The sequence below is a fragment of the Microcebus murinus genome, chromosome X (assembly GCF_040939455.1).
Source record: "Microcebus murinus isolate Inina chromosome X, M.murinus_Inina_mat1.0, whole genome shotgun sequence".
In the NCBI taxonomy this organism is placed as follows: domain Eukaryota; kingdom Metazoa; phylum Chordata; class Mammalia; order Primates; family Cheirogaleidae; genus Microcebus; species Microcebus murinus.
In genome coordinates, this window is record NC_134136.1 from 62,876,951 (window position 1) to 62,901,998 (window position 25,048).

General features: G+C 40.1%; 1 protein-coding gene across 1 annotated transcript; it reads left to right on the forward strand.

The window, feature by feature from the left end:
* Window positions 1-1,554: 1,554 nt before the first annotated feature.
* On the forward strand, window positions 1,555-22,978 carry ZNF449 (zinc finger protein 449). Its single transcript, XM_012747528.3, has 5 exons — window positions 1,555-1,632; window positions 3,824-4,277; window positions 6,695-6,899; window positions 18,253-18,366; window positions 18,559-22,978. Exons 2-5 carry the CDS (start codon window positions 3,924-3,926, stop codon window positions 19,440-19,442), a joined length of 1,557 nt encoding a protein of 518 aa, XP_012602982.2. The 5' UTR covers window positions 1,555-1,632; window positions 3,824-3,923; the 3' UTR covers window positions 19,443-22,978.
* Window positions 22,979-25,048: the final 2,070 nt, after the last annotated feature.

The following is a 25,048-nucleotide window of genomic DNA, read 5'->3' on the forward strand; positions in this document are numbered from 1 at the left end:
TTCAGCACAGCAAAGGAGACAATCAACAAACTGAAAAGACAACCTAAAGAATGGGAGAAAATATTTGCAAGCTATTCGTCTGACAAGGGATTAAAAACCAGAATATTCAAACAACTCAATGACAAAAAAGTAAATAATCTGATTTAAAAATGGGCAGAAAATCTGAATAGACATTTCTCTAAAGAAGACATACAAAGGGCCAACAGGTATATATTAATAATAAAAAAAACACTCAAAACCACTAATCCTCAGGGAAATGCAAATCAAAAACAACAATAAGATATCATCTCACCCCATTTAAAATGCCTATTATCAAAAAGACAAAAAATAACAGATGCTGGTGAGGATGTGGAAAAAGGGGAATGCTTGTACACTGTTGGTGAGATATAAATATAAATATATATATTTATATATATAAATATTATATATATTTATTAATATATATAATATATAATATATATTAATATATATTTATATATATATATAAATATAAATATAAATTAGTATAGCCACTACGGAAAACAACTTGGAGGTTCCTCAAAACTAAAAATACAACTACCATATGATCCAACAATCTCACTGCTGGGTATATATCCAATTTCCAGCAGATAAGCCTAAACCCACACCTGGCAGAGCTGTCTCCAGTAGCTTGGCACAAGTGGGCCCAGGACGCTGCAGCGCCTGTCGCCCGGATCGTTTCTACCAGGGCCTCCGGAGGCATAAGAGCAGGCAGCTTTCTCCTGTCTTGGACCCACGCAGGACCAGATTCCAGTCACAACGCAGGAAGTCCTAGCACTAAAGTTTGGTGTCCACAAACCAACAATGCCAGTTTAGGACCAACATGAGGACTACATTTCCCAAAAGACACCATTGCACCGGGCGGCCATTGGATCGTTGGATCGAGTCTCGCCACAACTCACCGCTGACCAATCAGAAGAGAAAATTTGCCTTTGGGGCGGGACCATCGAGGGACCAATTAGAAGGCAAGAGGCAAGGCTAGCGGGCAAACCCTAAGACTCGAGCGACCTCTGGTGGCTGTTGAAGGCAGTAAGGAATGGGCAGGGTCGCTAGATTTCAAGCTCAGGTCTAAGAGAGGAAACTAAGAAGCAAATCCAAAGGCATTGTGACCCGCGGGCAGACGACCAGAGTCAGAACTCCCAGGAAAGTTTATTAAAATGCGAATCCCCAAGCTCATGCGAGATTCAATGCGTTACGGTGTTGGGTAAAGCCCAGAAATCTGAATTTTTAACAAGCTCTCCTACGAAATTCTCCCTACACAACTTTGAGAATCACTGACCAGGTCATAACAGATTTAAAGGAGATCCCTACCTGCTCCAATTACTCAAAGGGTGATGAGGAGAAGCCCTCACTTGAACCAAGACCCCGGGTTCGCCCCACCCAACACCCTGGGACCAAGAAACGCTTAGACCGGAAATGGGAGCATCTCCAAAACAGCTTGAGGCTGGTTGGAAGCCAGGAAGAGTCCCAGCCCCTCCCACGTCAGCATCCTTGTGGGCGCACAGCGGGGCGGGCGGCGTGCGGCCTGCCGGGAGTTGTAGTCGGCTGCGCAGCCCCGCGCCTGCGCCATGGGCAGTTGCCGGTGAGCTTGGGAGAGCCGTGGGCGCTGAGGCGGTGAGTCCCGGAGTGGCCAGAGGGCGTGGCTGTCCCTGGGGCGCGGGCGCGGGTGGCGGGGCTCCTTTCGCAAGCCGAGGCCACGCGAACTGGCTGGTTCCAGCTGTGTCCCGGGCGGTGGACACCGGGAGGAGCGATGGGCGGCGGGCCCCTATCCGGCTAGGGTCGTCGCCGCCGCTCCCTGCAACTCGACCGGGCCTTCCTGGGAGTTCTCTAGGGCTGAGAGCGCCCCTCTGGGTGGAGGGGCGTCGTTGCCGAGAAGCGCTCGGGGTCCACTCCCAGGACACCAGCATCAGATTTTAAATCAGCTTTTAGACTTTTCAGGAACGTGTCACTCTTGCTGTTCCCAAGTGCCCTCTTTTTACACATCGCTTTACTCATAGGCCCCGTGGGGGCGGATTCACTACAGGGAGGTTTGGGAAGAAACCACTAGTCCCACAGTGAAGTGAACTTTCACTGGGAAGGGCTGATGCAAGGAAACCCGGAGGGTCAATTCCCTGGTAGACGTGGTGGAAGGTTTTGGGTCAGTCAGGGAAGGACCGGCCAGCTGTGAGGCTGGAACGGATTAATGGGTGGGTCCACAGCCAAAAACAGCACAGCTCCTGGATGCCCTCCAGCAATGGTTAGGTGCCTAGACTCTGGGAAATAGAAGCTTCCTAGGAATGAGTCTTGACAAGCAATAAACTTTAATTGAGTGCTTCTTCTGTGCCAGGCAAGCTACTATTCGCTTTCTATGCAATTGGATCCAAACAGAACATTTTAGGAAGTAGATGCTATGATTATCCTCATATAACAGATAGGAGCACTGGGTGTCAGGGTCACAGAGCTAACAGGTTATCACACCTCCATCAGTCTGCCTCTAAAGTTAGGCTACCATCATGGTAAAGAGTGAAATGGGGGCAGAGTGTCGATTTTGGTTGACTGGGTCGGGAGAGAGTGGACGGGGGCAAGAGCTGGAAGGGGGTGAGAAAGTCATGAGTATTTTTTTCCTTGAATCAGCTCCAGAGAAGAGCATAGATGCAGGAGCTGTCTCAGCAAATGCAGAGAGAGAGAGAACCTATGGCCCAGGGGCAGGTACAGGTCTTGAAACACATGGAGACATGTATGTGACCACTTCAGTGACCTCAGTGATTGCACTAAGAACATTTTGATGTTTTTAGACATTCGAATTACAGGAGAATGTCAATTTTAACCTCATCCCCATTTTCCTCTGACATTTACCATGTAACTTTGGAAAAATTCTTCAGTCCCCCTAAGCCTCAAACCTCAGTTTCCAGATTTGTATACAGGGGATAATACTAGTACCATGCTCGTAACCTTGAGTGAGGGTTAAATGAACTAATATATGTAGGATGCTTAAAAGAGTACCTGGCACATAGTGTGAACTCGAGAAATATCCTTATTTAGGAATGCAGAGCAAATTCCTAATGGTCCCTCTATTGCAGTGTATTTTTCTCATAGGAGAGCCACTGGGAGTGCTATGGCAGGATGAGGGTCTTGGTGATGTTGGCTGAATTACACACACCTTGAATGGAGAAGAATGAAGGATTGATGAGTTGCTGCGCTTGCAAAGCATGGCACTAAGTTCTCTTTAATTGAAGGCTATTCAGGGGTACTAAAAGCTAGATGGACTCTCAGAGTTATTAAAAAATATTGTTAATATTCCTCTTCTGTTTCTTTTCAGACCTATATATATTCAGAAACACAGGACAGTTGGTGTTAAACTGGGAGTGGGGTAAATGCCAACAGATTTATAGAGGTTCATTTAAAGTAAGTGTTCTTAGTCTGGGATCATTCTAGAGCAATTCTAGAGCAGAGCTGTCCAATACAACTTTCTGCAGTGATGTCAATTGAGCACTAGAAATTTAGCAACTATGACTGAGAAACTAATTTTTTATTTTTGGCTGAACTTAAAGTGTCACGTGGCTACCATATTGGACAGCATAGTTCTAGAGGGTCCATGGATGAGCCTTGAGATTTTGTAAGCTTTTGAAACTGGATGTGGAATTGGATGTGTATGTGTATTGTTCTAGGAAATGAGTCTGTAGCTTTCATCAGATTCTCAAATTTACCGGAAAGATTACTAATTGCTGCTTTAGGTCTTTGGTGAAACTTAAGTTAGTTAAGGGTGGTAAATATGCCCTCTTGTAACCACTGTTGTTTCTTCTTTCTCGTTTTTTCCTGTCTTCAGCTGTAGGTACCTCCCCCGACCCCTGACAATTTCAGAGAGAAACAAGTTAGAATATAAGACTTCAGGTCCCAGATAAACTATAAACTGCTGGAAGGGGGCGATGGCTGTGGCCTTGGGTTGTGCAATCCAGGCCTCCTTGAATCAGGGCTCCGTGTTTCAAGAGTATGATACTGATTGTGAAGTCTTCCGTCAGCGCTTCAGGCAATTCCAGTACAGAGAAGCAGCCGGACCACATGAGGCTTTCAACAAACTCTGGGAGCTTTGCTGTCAATGGCTGAAGCCAAAGGTGCGCTCTAAGGAACAAATCCTGGAGCTGCTGGTATTGGAGCAATTCCTAACCATCCTGCCCACGGAGATAGAGACCTGGGTGAGGGAACACTGCCCAGAGAATAGAGAAAGAGTTGTGTCACTGATAGAAGACTTACAGAGAGAACTTGACATACCAGAGCAACAGGTAAGATAAGAGTTCAGGATCTTTGTAATTAGCCCCAAGGAAATAGCCGAGGCAGCTAGGACTAGACCAGACATTTTCTGTCTGTGTGGTTCCCCAGCCCTAGGATTTCCCCACAGTCCCTTTCATTTTTCTCCTCTGCTGGAAATAGCACATGGGTCAGTTGCTTCTATCCCTGTCAGATGCAGTCCGACTTCTATAACAAATAGTGTATAATGTCCCCGGTATTATTCTTAAATGAAATTCAAAGATAATATAACCTACCTGCATGCATCAAACAAAAGCATCACTATATTGTTCTCTGGCCCACAGGCCTAATCTGGCCATAGCCTGTTTTTGTATACCCTGTGAGCTTATAGTGGTTTTTACCTTGTTAAAGGGTTATTTTTTTAAAAAAAGAGGAAGAAGGAGAACTAAAAATGAATGTGGCCCACAAAGCCAAAAATATTTATTATTGGCTCTTCAAAGAAAAAATTTGCCAACTCTGGGTCAAGTAGAGTCTAGGAGAGATATAAAGGAAAAGGAACATAGTTTGTTATAAACTAATATGCATTTCTGCGTATATATGTTTGGACTTGACTAAATATCATGAAGTTGTCAGATGCCTGCATCTTTGCTCAGAATTGCTATGATGTGACAGCCAGAAATTCAGACTGATCAAGTACTGATCACAGACAATTCAAGTACTGTGAGCAGTGTTGCTGCTCATCATGTGATTTTCCAAAATGATATACGAATCTTGTTAAATCTGAACAGTAAGTATTATCATCGTCCTTTGGTTTTTCCAGAAGTGCATTCCTAGGAAATTCAAGTCATGCTAAAATATGCAAAAACATTTTGTATTTATCTCTTGTACCCCCATAATATTCTAAAAGAAAAAAAATCCCGGATTAAAAAAAAAAGTTTTGTATTTATCTGACGAAAAGGGTGGGATTCTTGACAGGTTCATTTTACCTACATAAATACTTGAGGGTGACATTCCACAGTAGGGATCTGGAACAGTTCTGCATTGTGAAGTGTGGCCCACTAAATGCTGATAGCTACCACCTGCCAGCATATCCAAAACTCCAGGTGGGGGTGGTGGCACTGCCCACTGTTCAGAACTATCACGTGAAACCTCTGCTTAGGGAGTGCCATGGCTGAGCAGAAGGCAGTGTTTCAGGCCAGGCGTGGTGGCTCACGCCTGTAATCGTAGCACTCTGGGAGGCCGAGGCAGGCGGATTGCTCGAGGTGAGGAGTTCGAAACCAGCTCTGAGCAAGAGCGAGACCCCGTCTCTACTATAAATAGAAAGAAATTAATTGGCCAAGTAATATATATAGAAAAAATTAGCCAGGCATGGTGGTGCATGCCTGTAGTCCCAGCTACTCGGGAAGCTGAGGCAGCAGGATTGCTTGAGCCCAGGAGTTTGAGGTTGCTGTGAGCTCGGCTTACGCCACAGCACTCACTCTAACCTGGGCAACAAAGTGAGACTCTGTCTCAAAAAAAAAAAAAAAAGAAGGCAGTGTTTCTAGGGGAAAGGAACAGGAGCTTCCAGATGGGCATCAGGGCAGTCCGATCTTATGTGTGGGTTTGCTCTGCAGGAGCTGTTAGCTTCAGGACAGGTAGCTGGCCTGACTGAACAGGAGTCTTCCAAAGTTTCCTCCTTCCTAGAGACCATGGGTTGGTGATTTCTCTTCCTTTCTCTGTCTTCTTGCTTTTCTTTACTATATAAGATCTTATCTTCATATGATCTAGATGTGTCCTGCCTAGTAGCTACTAGCCATGTGCAGCTCTTGAGCACTTAAAATGTGGCCAGTGCAAATTGAGATTTGGGGCCAGGTGTGGTGGCTCACGCTTGTAATCCTAGCACTCTGGGAGGCCGAGGCGGGCGGATTGCTCAAGATCAGGAGTTCGAAACCAGCCTGAGCAAGAGTGAGACCCTGTCTCTACTAAAAATAGAAAGAAATTAATTGGCCAAGTAATATATATAGAAAAAATTAGCCAGGCATGGTGGTGCATGCCTGTAGTCCCAGCTACTCGGGAAGCTGAGGAGGATTGCTTGAGCCCAGGAGTTTGAGGTTGCTGTGAGCTAGGCTGACTCCACGGCACTCAGTCTAGCCTGGGCAACAAAGCGAGACTCTGTCTCAAAAAAAAAAACAAATTGAGATTTGGTGTAAGTGTGAAACACACACCACATGCAGAAGACTTGATGTGAAAAAAGCAGGTGAACTATCTCACTAATAATTGTTTATATTGATTACACATTGAAATCCTGATAGCTTGCATTGGATTAAGTAATACATACTATTAAGATTGACCTTTTAAATTTTATTCATATGGGCACTACAAAATTTAAAATTACATGCCTGACTGTCTTTACAGTTCTATTGGATAGTGCTGGTCTAGACGTTAGAGTGATGAGTTCTGGCATTTCCCCCAGGTCGATATGCATGACATGCTCTTGGAAGAACTGGCACCAGTGGGAACAGCACATATACCACCAAACATGCACCTGGAGTCACCTGCACTCCAGGTAATGGGATCAGCCCAAGAAACCCCAGTGGCAGAGACGTGGATCCCACAGGCAGGGCCGCAGGAGCTGAACTATGGTGCTGCTGCAGAATGTCAGCCCTTTCTGGACCCTGGTAAGGCAGGGGTTTTCTTTCCTTTCTTTTGTTTCTGTTTTGAGAGCCCAAGGGTTGGGGTTGGGTTAGAAGCATGGATTACACAATGGAAATAGACTACTCAGATAAAGAGGAAGGGGAGGAAATCTCTCTGGGAATGGCAGGAAACAAAGCACTTGAGATAGAATAGGAATAGAAACCCCTTAAACTAATGATCCTTCTCAGGAAGCTTTTGACTTAAGAATGTTACATAGGGAAACCGTAGGCATTTATATACTCTGGATTAGGGCTGATTTTTCCTGGTAAAATTTAATCAGTGGGATCTGTGATGTTATGGGTCTAGAGAGCACTTTTGTGTCCTCTTCAGCTGCATATTCAAACTTGATACTTTAGTAATATGTTCTCTTCAGCTCCTTTAAGAGAGTTTATTTTTTCCACAGTATAAAGGAAATATCTACTTCATTAAATCAAAACCTAGTACAGTGTTTCTCAAAGTGTAATAAGTAGACCATCTGCAGCAAGAATGCCTGGGCTGCATATTTAACAAGCTCTCCGGGTGAGTGCTAGACACACTAAAGTTTGAGTATCACTGGCCCAGATGCCACAAGGGTTAGTTCTAGAAGGAGAAAGTCCAAGTAGAGAAAGGTAGCAGGACCACATAGCCCCAGGGCTCCTCTGTTTTATTCCCTCTTAGAGTTTTCATGTATTGTTACCAATGCTCCCTGCCCCAACCCCCACCATTAAATCATTGGCCTAAGAGTATCCAGAAACCTCTCCCCTGACTCCCTCAGGCATAGTTTCAACATGTTGGCACTTTGAAGAGACTATTAATTACTGAGACTATAAAAGAGACACTGGCCGGGGCGCGGTGGCTCACGCCTGTAATCCTAGCTCTCTGGGAGGCTGAGGCAGGGGGGATTGCTCAAGGTCAGGAGTTCGAAACCAGCCTGAGCAAGAGCGAGACCCCGTCTCTACTAAAAATAGAAAGAAATTAATTGGCCAACTAAAAATATATAGAAAAAAAAAATTAGCCGGGCATGGTGGCACATGCCTGTAGTCCCAGCTACTTGGGAGGCTGAGGCAGCAGGATTGCTTGAGCCAGGAGTTTGAGGTTGCTGTGAGCTAGGCTGACGCCATGGCACTCACTCTAGCCAGGCAACAAAGTGAGACTCTGTCTCAAAAATAAATAAATAAATAAATAAATAAATAAATAAATAAATAAATAAATAAATAAATAAAAGAGACACAAGAAATGAAAATAAGTCAAGAACTGTCCAAGTTATAAAAATATAAATGTTTGATCCATCGATAACTAATATAGTGCAAGGGCTTAGCAACTATGTTTCTTTCCACATCTTAGAATTTATTCATTCAGCTGATATATACGAGTATCTATGAAGAGCCAGGCACTGTGCCAGACCCTGGAGATTCAGTAGCACATGAGACAGAAAGGCAGCCCTGGCCATCCTGGAGCTTACAGTCTGGTGGATGATTCAGATTATATCATTGTATAATGTATCTCTGGGGTCCCCAACCCCTGGGCCATGGACCGGTATCAGTCCATGGCCTGTTAGAAAGCAGGCCACGCAGCAGGAGGTGAGAGGTGGGCTAGTGAGCAAAGCTTCATCTGTATTTATAGCCACTCTCCATCATTCGCCATCCCTCTTCCCCCAACCCCCACAGTCCTTAGAAAAATTGTCTTCCATGAAACCAGTCCCTGGTGCCAAAAAAATTGGGGACTGCTGCTGTATGTGATGAAAATGGGATTGTAAAGGGTGTGTTGTAGGGAGTAGGATGCTCGGGGAACATAGAGGAGGGCCACCTAACCAGCCTTTGGCTGAGAGGGAAGACATCAGGAGGAAGGGGGGTCTGAATTAAAACCTACAGGGTGGATTGGAGTGGACCTGTGGAGTGGTGCAGGTAGGGAGAGCAGAGGGCTGGGGGCAGAAGGGACAGCATTTGCAAAGGCCAGGAGGGAGAGAGAAGACCTCCTGCCACAGTACAAGGGGTGGAGAGGAGCAGAGGGGCAGGAGTGGCAATAGAAGAGACTGGAGAGAGAAGGAGGTCTTGGGTCATGAGGAACTTTCAGCCTCATGGAAAAGACACACTTGATTATCAGGGCAGTGGGGAACCATTCAAGGTTCTGGAGTATCAGAATGGTACACACAGATTTGCATTTTAGGAGATCACTGTGGCTATTCTAGGAGTGGGTGTGACTGGAAGCAGGGACACTATTTGGTAGGTTGTTGCCATCATCCAGGTGAGAGAGGTGGATGTTCTAAAGCAGGGGCATGTTGGTGATGATAGAGAGAAAAGAACTGATTCAAAAGATACTTAGCAGGTATGAAATAATAGGGCTTAGTGATTGGGTGTCAGCGTGATGGAGAAGAAAGGGTTAAGGATGGAATCCAGGTTTTTGGCCATTGAACTGGGTAGATGGTAATGTTATTCAGTGACATGGAGAACATAAGACAAGGATCAGATTTGGTGGGTCAAGGTGAGTTTAGATTTGAACATGTGGAGTTTGATGTTTTTATAGGTCTCCAGCATATTTTTTAATGTGACAAAAAGGAAAAACCCACAAATACATGTTTACATATTGTGGTCAACATAGAACTATATGATATTGTCAGTTAGGTTCCAATATCTTTACATTACCTACATTTCATACTTTGTTGAGAAATTCTAAAAAATTCTGTATTTATGTATATGTGCCTAGAACAAATGGTAAAACTTAGCTAGTAATATTTTAATTTTAATATTTCTGCATATGTATTCTGGTTCTCCATGTTAATTTCCTTTTATAACATTGCAGGTACAAATATTACATAGTAGCAATATTAATCTTGGTGTTAATATTTTACTCTCTAAATCACATGGAAATTAAATGCATTTAGCAAAGGATAGATAGAATTAATTAATTAATCAAATAAAAATTACAAATTTAGAAGAGAGGAAATTATCCTGTTCTTATCACTGCTTTAAGTGATATAATATGCTTTGCAAAATGATGCAGGCTTATTGCTCCATTATTTAAAGGTTACTTAAACGTTTACTGTTTTTTTAAAAAGGAAAATATCATTGATGTATTATGTGAAATATACTCTATTATAGACTGAGTGGAGAGCACAAAATGTCAGCTGAGTGGAGAAGAAATTTAAAAGTAATGGAAGAAGTCAATTGATTTTTATATTCAAGTTTGGAATATATTTCCTGTCAGCAAAAAATTAGATTGTTGGGCATCTATGAATTGTGTGCATATATTTTTTTTATTTAACAATATTCATTTAATATAACTGAAAACACACACATTTATTGCAAAATAAAAAAAGAACTTAAGTGAAAAATGCAAAGTGATCTAAGGAAGACATAAGCTTAAAATTTCCCTTTAGTTGAATTCATGCCAGACACTCTAGATGCTAGAGATAGGCAATAATATTAGAATGTCTGGAGTTAAAAAGAAAGAGGCAAGGAGGCACTGGTGCTAAAAATATAAAATATATTGTGCTTATGTTTGAAAATGTGGAGTTCAAAATTAGTATAACAAAATTAGAACATATTTTCAATTGTTAAAGCTTTGGATTTTTCATTTCAGTTGATGAGGTTTCACTCGGAATGTATGTGAAATGTCAAATATCACATCTTTTTGGTGATGAGGCTATGAAAAGGATGAAAATTTAAAGTAAAATATAGGGCAAACGAATGCTACCTAGAAAGCATCAGAAGATTCTTGGAACTTAAATTTCTTCAGATTATCCTATTACACCAAGTAATTTACCATAAACTAATATCTAACCCCCAACTATAATAGTGATATTTCTTGGCGTAGTAGAGCTCTATGGCACAGTCTTTGCTAATGGGGCTTAATAAAGCCTTTCCTGAGTATAGGATGGGGGGAACATTCATCAGTGAAGCACCTTCTTTGTTAACCTCCAGTTGATTTTCTCCTCTTTGTGTTGGATAGCTATTGCTGCATAATAAATTATCCCCAAAACTTAGCTGCTTAAAGGAAAAAGTATTTATCATTTCACAATTTCAGAGAGTCAGTAATTTGGGAGGGGTTTACTAGGTATTTATGGCTCAGAGTATCTCTTGTAGTTGCTGTCAAGAGGTCAGCAGGGGCTGGCAGGAAGCCTCGGTTCCTTGGCAATGGAACTTCTCTATAGGCTACCTGAGTGTCCTCACAAAATCAGGCTTCCACCAGAGCAAAGGATCCACGAGAAAGCAAGGAGCATGACACGATATCTCTGATAACCTAGTCACACACCATCACTTCTACCGTTCATTAAAAGAGTCATTAAGTCCAACGCACACTTAAGGGAAGGAAGATAAAATTCCACCTCTCAAAGAGAAGAATACTAGCCGTCGTGGTGGCTCACGCCTGTAATCCTAGCACTCTGGGAGGCCGAGGCAGGTGGATCGCTCAAGGTCAGGAGTTTGAGACCAGCCTCAGCAAGAGCGAGACGCCATCTCAACTAAAAATAGAACGAAATTATCTGGATATATATACATATATATATATATATATATAAAATTAGTCAGGCATGGTCACGTATCGCGTATCCTGTAGTCCCAGCTACTTGGGAAGCTGAGGCAGGAGGATCACTTGAGCCCAGGAGTTTGAGGTTGCTGTGAGCTAGGCTGATGCCACGGCACTCTAGCCCAGGCAACAGGGTGAGACTCTGTCTCAAAAAAAAGGAAGAATATCAAAGAATTTGGGAGCATATTTTAAAGCAAACATGTACCCATGCTTCTCTGGACCTACTAGCCTTTTACTTTTTACTTCAGTTTTTTAGACGAAAAATGAATCTCTTTTTGTTTATTTTCTTCAGCGAATTTTTCTTAAGTAAATTCTTCACTTAATTTGGTCAAATAGAATATACCCATGATGGATCTCTTGGCTATAGCCAGGAGATGAGTTTAACATCCTGGACAACACAAATTATCACTGGAAAACCAATGTTCTAGACTATAATCTCAAAAACAGAAGACATAAAGAATTTTTGAGGAAGACCCCCAAGGCAATCACCGCAGCATCAAAAATAAACAAATGGGATCTGATCAAATTAAAAAGTTTCTGGCTCACGCCTGTAATCCTAGCACTCTGGGAGGCCGAGGCGGGCGGATTGCTCGAGGTTAGGAGTTCGAAACCATCCTGAGCGAGACCCCGTCTCTACCAAAAATAGAAAGAAATTAATTGACCAACTAAAAAATATATATATACAAAAAATTAGCCGGGCATGGTGGTGCATGCCTGTAGTCCCAGCTACTTGGGAGGCTGAGGCAGGAGGATCGCTTGAGCCCAGGAGTTTGAGGTTGCTGTGAGCTAGGCTGACGCCACGGCACTCACTCTAGCCAGGGCAACAAAAGTGAGACTCTGTCTCAAAAAAAAAAAAAAAATTAAAAAAAAAAATTAAAAAGTTTCTGCACAGCCAAGGAAACCATCAGTAGAGCAAATAGACAACCCACAGAGTGGGAGAAAATATTTGCTCTCTACACCTCTGATAAAGGCCTAATGACAAGAATTTATCTAGAGCTTAAAAAAATTAACAAGAAAAAATCAAACAATCCCATCAAGAAATGGGCGACGGAAATGAAAAGAAAATTCTCCAAAGAAGACAGAATAATGGCATGCAAACATATAAAGAAATGCTCAACCTCTCTAATTATTAGAGAAATGCAAATCAAAACCACAATGAGATACCACCTAACCCCAGTAAGAATGGCCTATATCAAGAAATCCCAAAACAACAAATGCTGTTGAGGATGCGGAGAGACAGGAACACTCCTACACTGCTGGTGGGACTGCAAATTAGTGCAACCTTTGTGGAAAAAAATTTGGAGATACCTCAAACAGCTAGAAATAGAAATACCATTCGACCCTGCAATAGCATTGTTAGGCATCTACCCAGAAGAGCATAAGACATTCTATTATAAAGACATCTGCACACGAATGTTTATAGCAACACAATTCACTATTGCATGATCATGGAAGCAGCCCAGGTGCCCATCAATTCATGAGTGGATAATTAAAATGTGGTATATGCTCACAATGGAATATTACTCAATCCTAAGAAATGACAGTGAGCTAGCACCATTTATGCTATCCTGGATTAAGCTTAAGCCTGTTATCCAAAGTGAGACAACACAAGACTTGGAAAATGGGCTCCACATCTACTCGCCATCAGATTGGTACTGACTGATTTAAACTTTGATTTTCAAATGGTGGCAATACCTACCAGAGATTCGGTGGGGGGGGGACCCAATCTTAGGGATGGGATGAGCATTCTGGAGGGGGAGGGCATAATTCTAACCCTTCTTAGGGAGAGGCAAAGATATACAATGTAACCAAAATGTTAAACAAAACAAACAAACAAAAAAACTTTCTAGCAGGTGGTGGGCAGGCAGGAGTGGGGAGGAGGAAAGGGATGTATGTTTCCATAACGTGTAGGGTGCACACCACCAGGGGATTGGACATTTCGGGAGGAGGGGGGGAAAGGAGCAATATTTGTAACCCTAACAATATTTGTACCTCCATAATATGATGAAATAAAAATCATGTTCTAATAAAAAAAAACAGAAGACATAATTAAATTTAAGGTAACAGGCTTTCTTTTCTATCTTTTAGGGCCCTTCTTTTTTTTCATTTTTAGTTGACATGTAACAATTGTACATATGTATGGGATACAGAGTGATATTTCAATATGTATATATACTGTGTAATGATCAAATCAGGGTAATTAGCATATCTGTCACCTCAAAAATTTATCATTTCTTTGCATTTCTCACTCATGTGGGAGCTAAAAAAAATTGGAGTTCATAGAAGTAGAGTTTAGGTCCTGTCTTTTTTTTACCAATTGACCAACAGTTGATGTTTCTTCTTGTTACTGTACAACCACTGGTGGTAATAGTAGCCTTACAGATAGCTTACATTGCAATCTGGTGGTAATAGTAGCTTTACAGATAACTTACATTGAGGATAAAGAGCCACCTAACAGAAGTAGACATTAGGGTCTGCTTTCTTACTGCCATTTGACATTGACCCAGAAGCCACAGAGGCAAGCTAAAAAACATGCAGTGAGCACATGTATATGCAGGTGTTGATAGGAATAATTTCTGGAAGTAGGATCAGTTAGTTAATGGGCATTTTAAACATTAATAGATATTGTCAAATTGTCCTTCAAAATTATTGTACCAATTTATCCTCCCACCACAACATATGAGTGCCAACTTCTGGTGCCATATGAGTGTCACCTTCACTTATCTTTGCTATGTTAGAGCCGTAGCTGTTCTTACCACGTTGGCAGACGGAAATAGGACTGACATCTATGGAAACCTTTTAAATAGATGTCCATTTCATTCAGCATTAGTAGTGATATTTTATTCAATATATAAGAGTAGAGGATGGCAACCAAGGTCTGAAAGGAGGGAGATGGGTCAAAGGTGAATGGGAAGTATCTTTAGCTGACATTGGTTTTGAGAATAAAGTTGCAAAATACAAATTGGTGGTAGTGTCCAGAAGTATCTGAATGTTACTCAGGACAACAGGATTGGGGTGGGGTGTGGTACAGATATAAGAAGTGCATTAAGTTGACATTCATGAAGAAGCTCAATTTTGAGCACATGTTCTCTGCATCCAGGGTGTGGGGACTGTCATAAGGAAGGCAACTATATTTACTACTCATTAAGTGGAAGTGGATCAGCATAAAGGTCTTCATCTTTCTCATCTTCATATTGAATAGGCTTAGGAGGAGTAGGAAGTGGAGGAGAGGTTGGTCTTGGTGTCTCAGGGGTGGTGGATGGTGAGGGAAGAAAATCCATGTATAAGTCGATCCACACAGTTCAAACCTATGTTGTTCAAGAGTCAACTGTATATTCTAGATAAAAGTCCCCTATTGGATATATGATTTGAAAATATTTTCTCCCATTCTGTAAGCTGACTTTTCATTTTCATAGTGTTCTTTAAAGCACAAAAGACTTTTTAAATTTCAAATGAGTCAAATTTAACCGTTTTGTCTTGTGTTGTTTGTGCTTTTGATGTCATATATAAGAAACCGATTGCCTAATCCAAGGTCATAAAAATTTACTTCTATGTTTTCATCTAAGAGTTTTATAGTTTTAATTCTTACATTTAAGACTTTGATCCATTTTTAATTAATTTTAATAGGGTATGAGGTAGGGGTCCAAATAATAAATTTTTTCCTCATGTGGACATCCAGGTATTCAGCATGATTTGTTGAAAAGGCTATTCTTTTCACATTTAATCTCTTTGAGACCCTTGTCAAAAACTGGTTGACCACAGGTATATGCATTTATTGCTGGACTCTCATTTCTATTCCATTGATCTGTATGTGTGTTCTTATGGAAATACCACACTATCCTGATTATCATTGCTTTGTAGTAAGTTTTGAAATCTGAAATTGTGAGAACCCCAACTTTATTCTTATTTTTCAAGATTGCTATATAAAAGATTCATGGTTGACGGTTTTCATTTCTCTTTGAGCACTTTGAATATGTTATTCCACTGCCTTCTAGCCTGTACTCCATTGTTTCTGATGACAACTCAGTTTTAATCTTGTAAGAACTCACTTATAAGTGATGAGTCATTTTTCTCTTGCTGTTTTTCAAGGCTTTATACTTTTATGCAGCTTTTAGAGTCTTTACTATGATATATCTATCAATTTCTTGTGCTTATTTTACTTGGAATTCATTGAGCTTCCTAAACGTGTAGCTTAATGTTTTTAAAAATATATTTGGAGAGTTTTGATCATTATTTCTTTAAATAGGATTTTCTTCTGCCCTGCAAAACAACTGTCATTCTAGGGTAATGTTGTTAAGCAATGTTAATCTGATATTCCTCCTCCTGGGGTGCACTGCTTAACACTGCTTAACAATGCTTAACTTTGCCTGGTGGAATAGATTTTACTAAAATTATCCAACCATTTACTAAACAACAATGACAAAAAAACAAGGAAATAACAATAAAAAGCCCTTGGGAGGGTGACACAGAGTTGCTACAGTTTATTACCTAAAATGTCGAGTTTCTAACAAAAAATTATGAGACTTACATGTGAACAGGAAAGTGTGATTCATAAACTGAGGGAAAAAACAGCTAACAGTATCTGCTTATGAGAGTGACTAGATATCAGATTTAACAAAGACTTCAAAGTCGCCACTATGAATATGTTCCAAGAAGTAGAGAAGGCCATGATTAAAGAATCAAGGAAGTTATGATGACAATATCACATTAAGTAGAGAATATCAATAAAGAGATGGAAATTACAAAAAAATCTAATGGAAATTGTGGAGTAGAAAGCATAATAATGGAAATGAAGAAGTCACTGGAGTGGTTCAACAGTAGATTCAAGCTGTCAGAAGAAAGAATTAGTGAACTTGAAGACAGATCAATAGAGATTGTGCTATCAGAAGAACAGAAGGAAAAAAAGAATGAAGAAAAATGAATGGAGTGCTCGCTTTGGCAGCACTAAAATTGAAAAATGAATGGAGCCTCAGAGAAAAGTGGGGCACCAATAAGTACACCAACATGCATATAATGAGATTCCCAAAAGATGTCTGAAAGGGAGCTGAGGGGAGAGGATATCCTGGGCTCTTGACCCTATCAGTGTGCAGAAGAAGTGGGAGAGGGGATAAAGGGGACGAATAGTTTGGATTCAACTACTTCAGACTCTCGCTGTTCTTACTGAATTTTAGTAGATTTTCTTATGTAGATGTTTCTTTGTTTGCCATATGCCCTTAGGACTATTTCAAGAGACTTTGCTTGGTTTTTCATTTTTTACAAATTCTTACCAGTTTCACTGAGAAGTGGGTCTGCAGAGATCTTCATGGTATCATGCTGGAAGTATTCCTCCCTTACATCTAGATTTTAAATCACTATTTTACACCTAAGCCTCTGCTACTCTCTGCTCTTCCAAGTTTCAGTTTGCTCCCTCTTTAATTTCACAGCAGCTTCCCTTTGATCCATGACCTCCAGTTTTATTTGACCTGTTCTGTATTGCCCTTTTATTTCACTCTTAGCTTTGAAATCCAAACAAAAACAAAATAGTGAAATTAAACGTTTTATTTGAAATTCATATTTTGTTTCTTAATCTTAAAAAGGAAATATAGTTTTTCATGAAAAAATAAGGTATTTAGTCTACTTCCTATGTCTTGATAGAATGTTCTGAAATTTAAATTTTCCTTCCGACTATTACTAGTCAAACTAAATTCCTAATGTCATTTTCATAATGTTAATATTTAAACATCAGGCCGGGCGCTGTGGCTCACGCCTGTAATCCTAGCTCTTGGGAGGCCAAGGCGGGCGGATTGCTCAAAGTCAGGAGTTCAAAACCAGCCTGAGCAAGAGCGAGACCCCGTCTCTACTATAAATAGAAAGAAATTAATTGGCCAACTGATATATATAGAAAAAAAAAAAATTAGCCGGGCATGGTGGCGCATGCCTGTAGTCCCAGCTACTTGGGAGGCTGAGGCAGAAGGATCACTCGAGCCCAGGAGTTTGAGGTTGCTGTGAGCTAGGCTGACGCCACGGCACTCACTCTAGCCTGGACAACAAAGCGAGACTCTGTCTCAAAAAAAAAAAAAAAAATATTTAAACATCAGCTTATGTTTGGATCTCAAATCAGTAGATTACAACCCACATTTCATTGAAGACCAGTAAACTTGGCCAAAGAGGAGGAAGGAGAGGAAGAGGCATAGAAAAGAAGACACAAGCCACAGTGGCTGTCAGTGAAGACAGGGGTGGTCAGACAGGGGGAGAGTATGTGGTTAGAAACTTCATCTGGTTGTCCTTAGACTGACAGTTAAAAATACTGTTTAATAGTCATTTGGGCTAACTTTAAGAGAATCTACTTCTAGACTTCAACTGAAACAAACATAAAGACTGTTTTTGCTGGTTGCCAGCCCAGTTCAATTTCCTTTTATTTGAAAGTCTTAACTGAAATTATTCCAGTAAACAGTTTCATGACTCCTACTTTTACCTCTCTCTTCATTTGGCACTCAATAACAGTGTTCAAACTTTATGAAGAAATATGCCAAAATGTTATGAAGATTTACTTCATATTTTAGCTCTGACCTAAATAAATCTATTATCAAAATAGATGTAGAAATGATTTAGTGCATTGATTTCAGCACACAGTTGATTCACCCACCTTCCAAAGATTAGAGGAGAATAGCCTTGAATTGAGCAATTTGTCCTTATCTTTTATTTTTAAAAAAGCCCTGAGAGATTCTGGGTGAAATAATAGTAATTGAGAAGAAAGTACATATGAAAAGGTCACGTGTCCAAGAAATCAGCCTAAATTTTGGGAAAACTTTTGATGAGCCAAACTATCATGTTTCCCATCTTTCTTATGGCCAGGATATCCATTACCAAAGCTTGACGTGAATTTCCCATTGGAGCATAGAGAAGAGCCATGGGTGAAGGAATTACAAGAGTCCAAAGAAATGAAACAATTACTTGATTCTAAGATAGGTAAGTAATTTTCATTGGTATACAAGGGAAGAAAGAAAAGAAAATTTTAACTTTAATCAGGGTAAAGAGTTTGGAATTCTATTTAGGAATTCCTATATTCCTACTAGTAGTTTCATATAACTGTTCATTTTCCCTCACTCTCTTTTCTCTATGGAACACAATGACATCTGCAGTTTCTGTCTCCTCTCTCAGGTTTTGAGATCGGGATAGAAAATGAAGAAGATCCTTCAAAACAGAAAAAACTGGAGAATATGTATCCATTTATTGTAACTGTAGAGAGGAATGCTCTCGATGGTCCCATTTTGCAAAAAGACTATGTACAATTAGAAAACCAATGGGAACCTCCCCCAGAGGATTTACAGACAGATTTAACAAAACTTGTAGAGCATCAGAACCCCACTCTAGGAGAGACACCTGAGAGCTCCAACATGGAAGAACCTCTCAACCCTATACCCCATAACAAAAATAGTCCAGGAGAGAAACCTCACCAATGCCCTCAATGTGGAAAATGTTTTGCTCGGAAGTCACAACTTACAGGGCACCAGATAATTCATTCAGGAGAGGAACCTCACAAATGCCCTGAATGTGGGAAAAGATTCCTTCGTAGTTCAGACCTTTATAGACACCAACGACTTCATACAGGGGAGAGACCTTATGAATGCACTGTATGTAAGAAGCGATTTACTCGGCGGTCACATCTCATTGGGCACCAGCGAACACATTCTGAAGAAGAAACATATAAATGCCTTGAGTGTGGGAAAAGTTTTTGTCATGGATCGAGTCTTAAAAGACATCTGAAAACTCATACAGGTGAAAAACCTCATAGATGTCATAATTGTGGGAAGAGTTTTAGTCGACTGACAGCTCTTACTTTGCACCAGCGAACGCATACTGAAGAGAGACCTTTAAAATGTAATTATTGTGGGAAGAGCTTTAGACAGAGACCAAGCCTAGTTATTCATTTAAGAATCCATACAGGGGAGAAGCCATACAAGTGTACTCATTGTACTAAAAGCTTCAGACAGAGAGCAGGCCTTATTATGCACCAAGTCACTCACTTTAAAGGATTGCTTTAAGAATTGCTAAGGGAAGCAGGTCCTACAGAAATTGACACAAACTCAAAAAAATCTTAACCTGTAGCAGCCTGTTTGTCTTCGAAGCTTTTGTTTGAGCTTATGAGAACTTTTTTTTTTTTTCTTTTTTGCTATTTTTAAAACCTGTCTTCCAAGGCATATAAGTTCTATAGTATCTATCTCCTCTTGCACCTTTCCTAGATTTGATTTATTTGGTCTGCACAACTCTTATTTTTTTTATTATAATGAAAAATTTTGTGTTCCAATACAACCATATCATAGGTATAAGCATAAAGCATACAAATAATGACAATCCTTTCAGGAGTAGGGTCAATATAATGAATAATCCTGTTTATATGACATAGCTATTATAGCAGTACCATAATTATTCTGCAGTCATTATTAAAGATGATTATATTCATTCAAAACTTTAGATGTGCCCCACATGGCAAAGAGACAGTAAATTTTGTCAAACAATAAAAATGTGTCAGGGACAAAATGATGAAGGAGATGTCATTTGCCTGGTAAGAACTGGGTTATTTCTATTGAAATTTTTTTATGATTAAAGAAATTAAGATTTTTAACCTTTACTTATGAATTTCGCTAGTCTGCTTAGTTGGCAATCTGTGGTAGTACTACTTAAAGCAGAGTATTAATTTGGTAATTTATTTTGTTCACAGAGTAAGTAAGTTCTATGTCTGGAAGATTCTACTTGACAGTTGAAGTTATACAAGTATTAATAGAATCTAATTTTATTTAGATTGAAAAACCAGCATCCATTGCTTTTCACTCTGCTTTGGTATTCAATCATGTGTCTTTCAATGCTTTTTAAATTTTATCCATTCTTTAATTCAGTGTCTCCCTAAGTATGTGTCATAGAACGCTTAGTGCTACAAGACATTCTGCAAATAAGTTTGGGAATTGCTTCCTGTTTCCCCTTCCTAGATTCATAGTGCACATTAGCACATGAGAATCTCTGAAAGGTCCTCTAGTAAAGAGAGAAAAAGCACCTCTTTTGACTCAGTGTTTTCCAAACTTATTTGATCCCAGAACCTTTTCCATGTATAGCCAATAATAACCCACAGAACTGTACTCTGTAGATATCCCTTGGAACATACTGCCTTAAAGAAATATTTCTATAACTTTCACTATAGTCCTGTTGCTCCCAAGACTACTTATTCCAGTTGTTTTAAGGGTGTTATAAAAAATTGTTTAAATATATATATCTTTTGTATAATATACATACACACACACATATACACATACCATTTGAAGGAGGTGAGGGTCACTAATTCATATAATTTATAAGTTGCCCAGTGATTCTCACCTCTTTAAATTTTACTTATAATCACACATGTGCATATACACACAAGTTGCTACTTATATAAATATTCATATATAATTTTATAGTAACAACTCAAATTTCTGTAGCAAAGGAAAAATTCTCATTGTCAATTAAAGCTGTTAACACATGAAAATATTCATTGAGCCTAGTTCCTTGTTAAAAAAATACAGGAAATAGAACATTCAAGCATTTTTCCTTTATGAATATACCCAGTCATCCTTTCCATGAACTACAATTAGGGAAAGTATATCTCTTCCATTCCATTGAAGTTCTTGAAAGTGATATCCATATAAGTATTTGGGGGCTATCTACTACATGTCTGACTAGTCCTGTTCTAGGCTTAATGAAATCTAGTAAAGAAATATAATTCATGGGTCAGGGTCATAAAGAGTTTATATCTTTAGCTAAACAAGAGTTGGGAAACAAATGTAGAGCAATGCAAGAGAGTTTGTAATTAAGTGCCAAATCATATTAAGTGCTAGACCCAGGATGTGTCTGTAATTCTTGTCATCCAGGTCCCTATATGATGCTGCTATAAGTCTGGGGTTAAAGTTGAGATCCCAGTAGCAATAAACATGTAATATGGGAGGAGTCTGAATGTAGAGATGAAAAATACCGAATGTAATGGCTTCTCTTTTCTCTCTTGTGGAATTGCATTCAAACCAGAACAGTGCCTTAGAATGGATGTGCCCAACTGCTCTGTATTTATGCAATATTTTAATAAAGTGAAAATGTATATGCTCTTCCTGCTTCGCTTGCATTAATTACTTGTTTGAACAACTTAGAGCTGCTTCCCTAAACAGTGGCAACAAGCATGGCAATTGATTCCTGTCACCATCCCAAGTTGGCATCACTTTGCTCTCTGCAACCATGGTGCTGTGATTATGCATTATCTTTAGCATTTACTACAGTCAATTTTAGCAAGTAGTGTTAGTTGAAATCTTAATATGAGTACAATCCTCCCCTCCATCTATATCAAACACACATGACTAGATTTTTACAGGGTAGAGAACATCTAGTATTCATCTCTTTGTTATAGTGCCCTATATATAATAAGCATTGATAAATATTTTTGGCATTGAATCAAGAAACATGTGAAATAGTTCTTGGAAACAGATAAGATAGTTAGAACATTGCATGGATATTCCTAATTATATTTCTGAGCATTTCAAAAAGATAAGAACAAAATGTAGTATCCACCTCCTAACTACTATGAAGGGTAAAAAACAGTACACAATTCATAAGTACTATGAAGATTAAATGAAATATATTTTGTTCAGACCCTACACAGTGTAAGCTTTCAATAAATATCCAGCATATTGTATTTTCATTCTTTATAGTTTAATGATAAAAGTGTTTAACACCATGGATTTTTTTCCTAAGTATGGCTGTGGTCACATTCCATGATTTTTGTATATAATCCTCTTACTGATTATTTCAAAATTGTCATTGTAATTTTCATTACAATTCCTCTTTGACCCAAGAGCTGTACAATTTTGCCATTTTCCTCTTAATTTATGCTTTTGCTACATTGTGATTAGAAAATAAGTCATTCTATTTCTGCTTCTAAAGCTCATTTAGGTTTTTTTAAAGACTTAAATTTGATAGAATTTGGTGAGCATCCTAAAGACCCTAGAAAATAGGGTCCTATCTATAGGGCACAAATTTAGAATACAGTCTTGGCCTTCTCAATTACTTTAATTTTTTAGGTGTATTCTTGGTGTTTGTGAAGGGGCAGTGACAGAGAGATTGAGTTGTTCCCTGTTTTGTGCCCCCTGAACATTTGTACTCCCCCTTCCCTTGGTAAGAGGTTTTCAGGGGGTGGAGCGGTGGTACTGTTAATAGCTGTCTGGGTATTGAGTCAGGCAGTAAAAACAGGAGGCTAGAAGAGACCCAGCCCCTTCCAAGCAGGCTGAGAATGCTCTTCCTAAGGATTCTATAGTTGTCTGTCCTCTTGAAAGCAGAGAGGATCTTCAGGGATCACTTTGAGTTTTATGCAAACTATGAACCTTCTGAATCAGCAGGGATTGTTTTACAGTGTGCCAAGGATGTTGTCTAGGCTAAAACCAAGGAAAATAGGGAATACACAAGGTAACCAGCCCCCAAGTGGCTCACCATCAGGTGGGAGAAGAGAGTTGTTATACTTTATCATCTTGCACCTGCAGTTACCTAGCATCCCCAAGAAAAAATCTTGGGCATCTCCAGGAAACTGTATCATCTTTATACCTGAAACTGTATCATTCTCTCATTTCTACCCTACAGATACAGGTTGCATCTTTTTTTTTTTTTTTTTTTTTTTTTTTTTTTTGAGACAGAGTCTTGCTCTGTATGTTGCCTGGGCTAGAGTGCCGTGGCATCAGCCTAGCACACAGAAACCTCAAACTCCTGGGCTCAAGCAATCCTCCTACCTCAGCCTCCCAAGTAGCTGGGACTACAGGCACACATGACCACGTCCAGCAAATTTTTCTATTTTTAGTAGAGATGGAGTCTCACTCTTGCTCAGGCTGGTCTCGAACTCCTGACCTCAAGTGATCCTCCCGCCTTGGCCTCCCAGATTGCTAGAATTACAGGTGTGAGCCACCTCGTCGAGCCTAATTACTTTCATAAATAACCAAAGCTTACACTTAAGCCTGGACCCAGCCCCCTGCTGCTTCTTTGCTAGTCCTCTGTAACAGATGTGGCATGAGTTGGGAAGAGAGCTCACCTCAGCTTCTCCTTGGCATTAATCAGTTTACTTAGCCCCCAATCCTGCAGCTTGAACCACTGGGATAAGGGTTGGTGATAGATCCCTTTCTCCCTTGAGTGATGTATAGATTTGCTTCTATCTTTGCTTCTACCTTTTCCAACTTGCCTTGTCAGAAAGGACTTCTCAGAGACCTAACAAGACTTCAGTTCACATTTTTTTAAAGGATCCTAAGATAGTAAAATGTTTCAAAAATATTGATATATTTTTAAAAATTATTTACATTTAATGAACACCTTTATCACCTAATATATAATACAAGAATATGAATGTATTAATTACTAGAGATGACTTCAAAACTCTAAAATTTGAGGGTTTCCAGAAGATCGGACCATACCTGTTGATCCTGGAAGAGGTCTGTTTACTCCTACTTTGAAATATATTCTATAGTAATTTTTTAATCATCTCTTCCCAACTAGGTTCCCTTTATATGAAAGTGGGAAGGTAGATGGTGAGCAGTGAAGAACTAGAGGCCCCTCACCTTAGCCTGGAATGGAAGGAAACATTTGCACTGCCTTATCTCCTGAGATAGTACAGTTCATCCTGGGCAGAGTGGAGTCCCTCTTCCTAAGATGTTACTTGTGGGATGCTCCACCCCACACACACACCAAGGGAAGAGGGAAGAGAAAAGGAAGTCTGCAATTCTTAACTCAATTCCTCCACTTTCAAGCTGAGCAATGGATGATCTTGGCAAAGTCTCCAAGTTTTTACTTCACCTGTTGTGGCAGTTTTAAAGGATGCCTCCAAATTATTTGCCTGTCTTCCTATCAAGAGGTGGAGTCTATGTCCCCTGGCCTTGAATCTAGGCAGGACTGGGACTACTACTAAAGGAATACAGCAAAAGTGATGCTGTGTTGCTTCTAAGGTGAGGTCATAAAAGACTTTGCAGCTTCCTTCTTGTTCACTAGAAGCACTTGTTCTTGGATCCCATGTAAAAAGTTTGACTATTTTGAGACTACCAACATGGAGATGCCACATCTAGGCTCTCTGGTAGTTAGTCTTAACTAAGCCTGTCTTCATCCATCCCATTTTATCTTAGAAGTGAATCCTCCAATTCCAGCAGTTCCAGCCCCATATATTTGAGTCATCCCAGTTACAGGCCTACACATAGTAGATAGAGAAGAGCCATGCCCCGTGTTCCCTGTCTGAATTCCTAACCCACATAATTTGAGAGAATAATAACAAAGCTATTGTTTTACACTGTGGAACTTTGGAGTGGTTTGTTACACAGAAATATATAGTGGTGATATCTTTAAAATGGATATAATATCTGGCAAGACTCTGACAAGATGAACAATGGGGAAAGAAACACTAAAGCCTTCAGAAAACAGACAGTGCCTTTGTTTCTTGTATAAAAACAAAATCAGGCTTTAGCTAACCCCTGTGGACCCAGGTTCCAGGCTTTCCCCAGCACTGGGCCAGCCCCCAGAGACCTAAGACCCAGCCCCGCCTCCATGAACTTAGGCTTCAGGGTCTCCTGAGGCCAGGCCAGCCCTCACTGACCTAGGCTCCAGGCTTTCT

Coding starts and splice junctions, on each gene's coding strand:
- ZNF449 (XM_012747528.3), top strand. CDS start 3,924: ATGGCTGTGGCCTTGGGTTGTGCAATCCAGGCCTCCTTGAATCAGGGC. Junction 4,278..6,694: donor TTGACATACCAGAGCAACAG/GTAAGATAAGAG, acceptor CATTTCCCCCAG/GTCGATATGCATGACATGCT. Junction 18,367..18,558: donor ATTACTTGATTCTAAGATAG/GTAAGTAATTTT, acceptor CTCCTCTCTCAG/GTTTTGAGATCGGGATAGAA.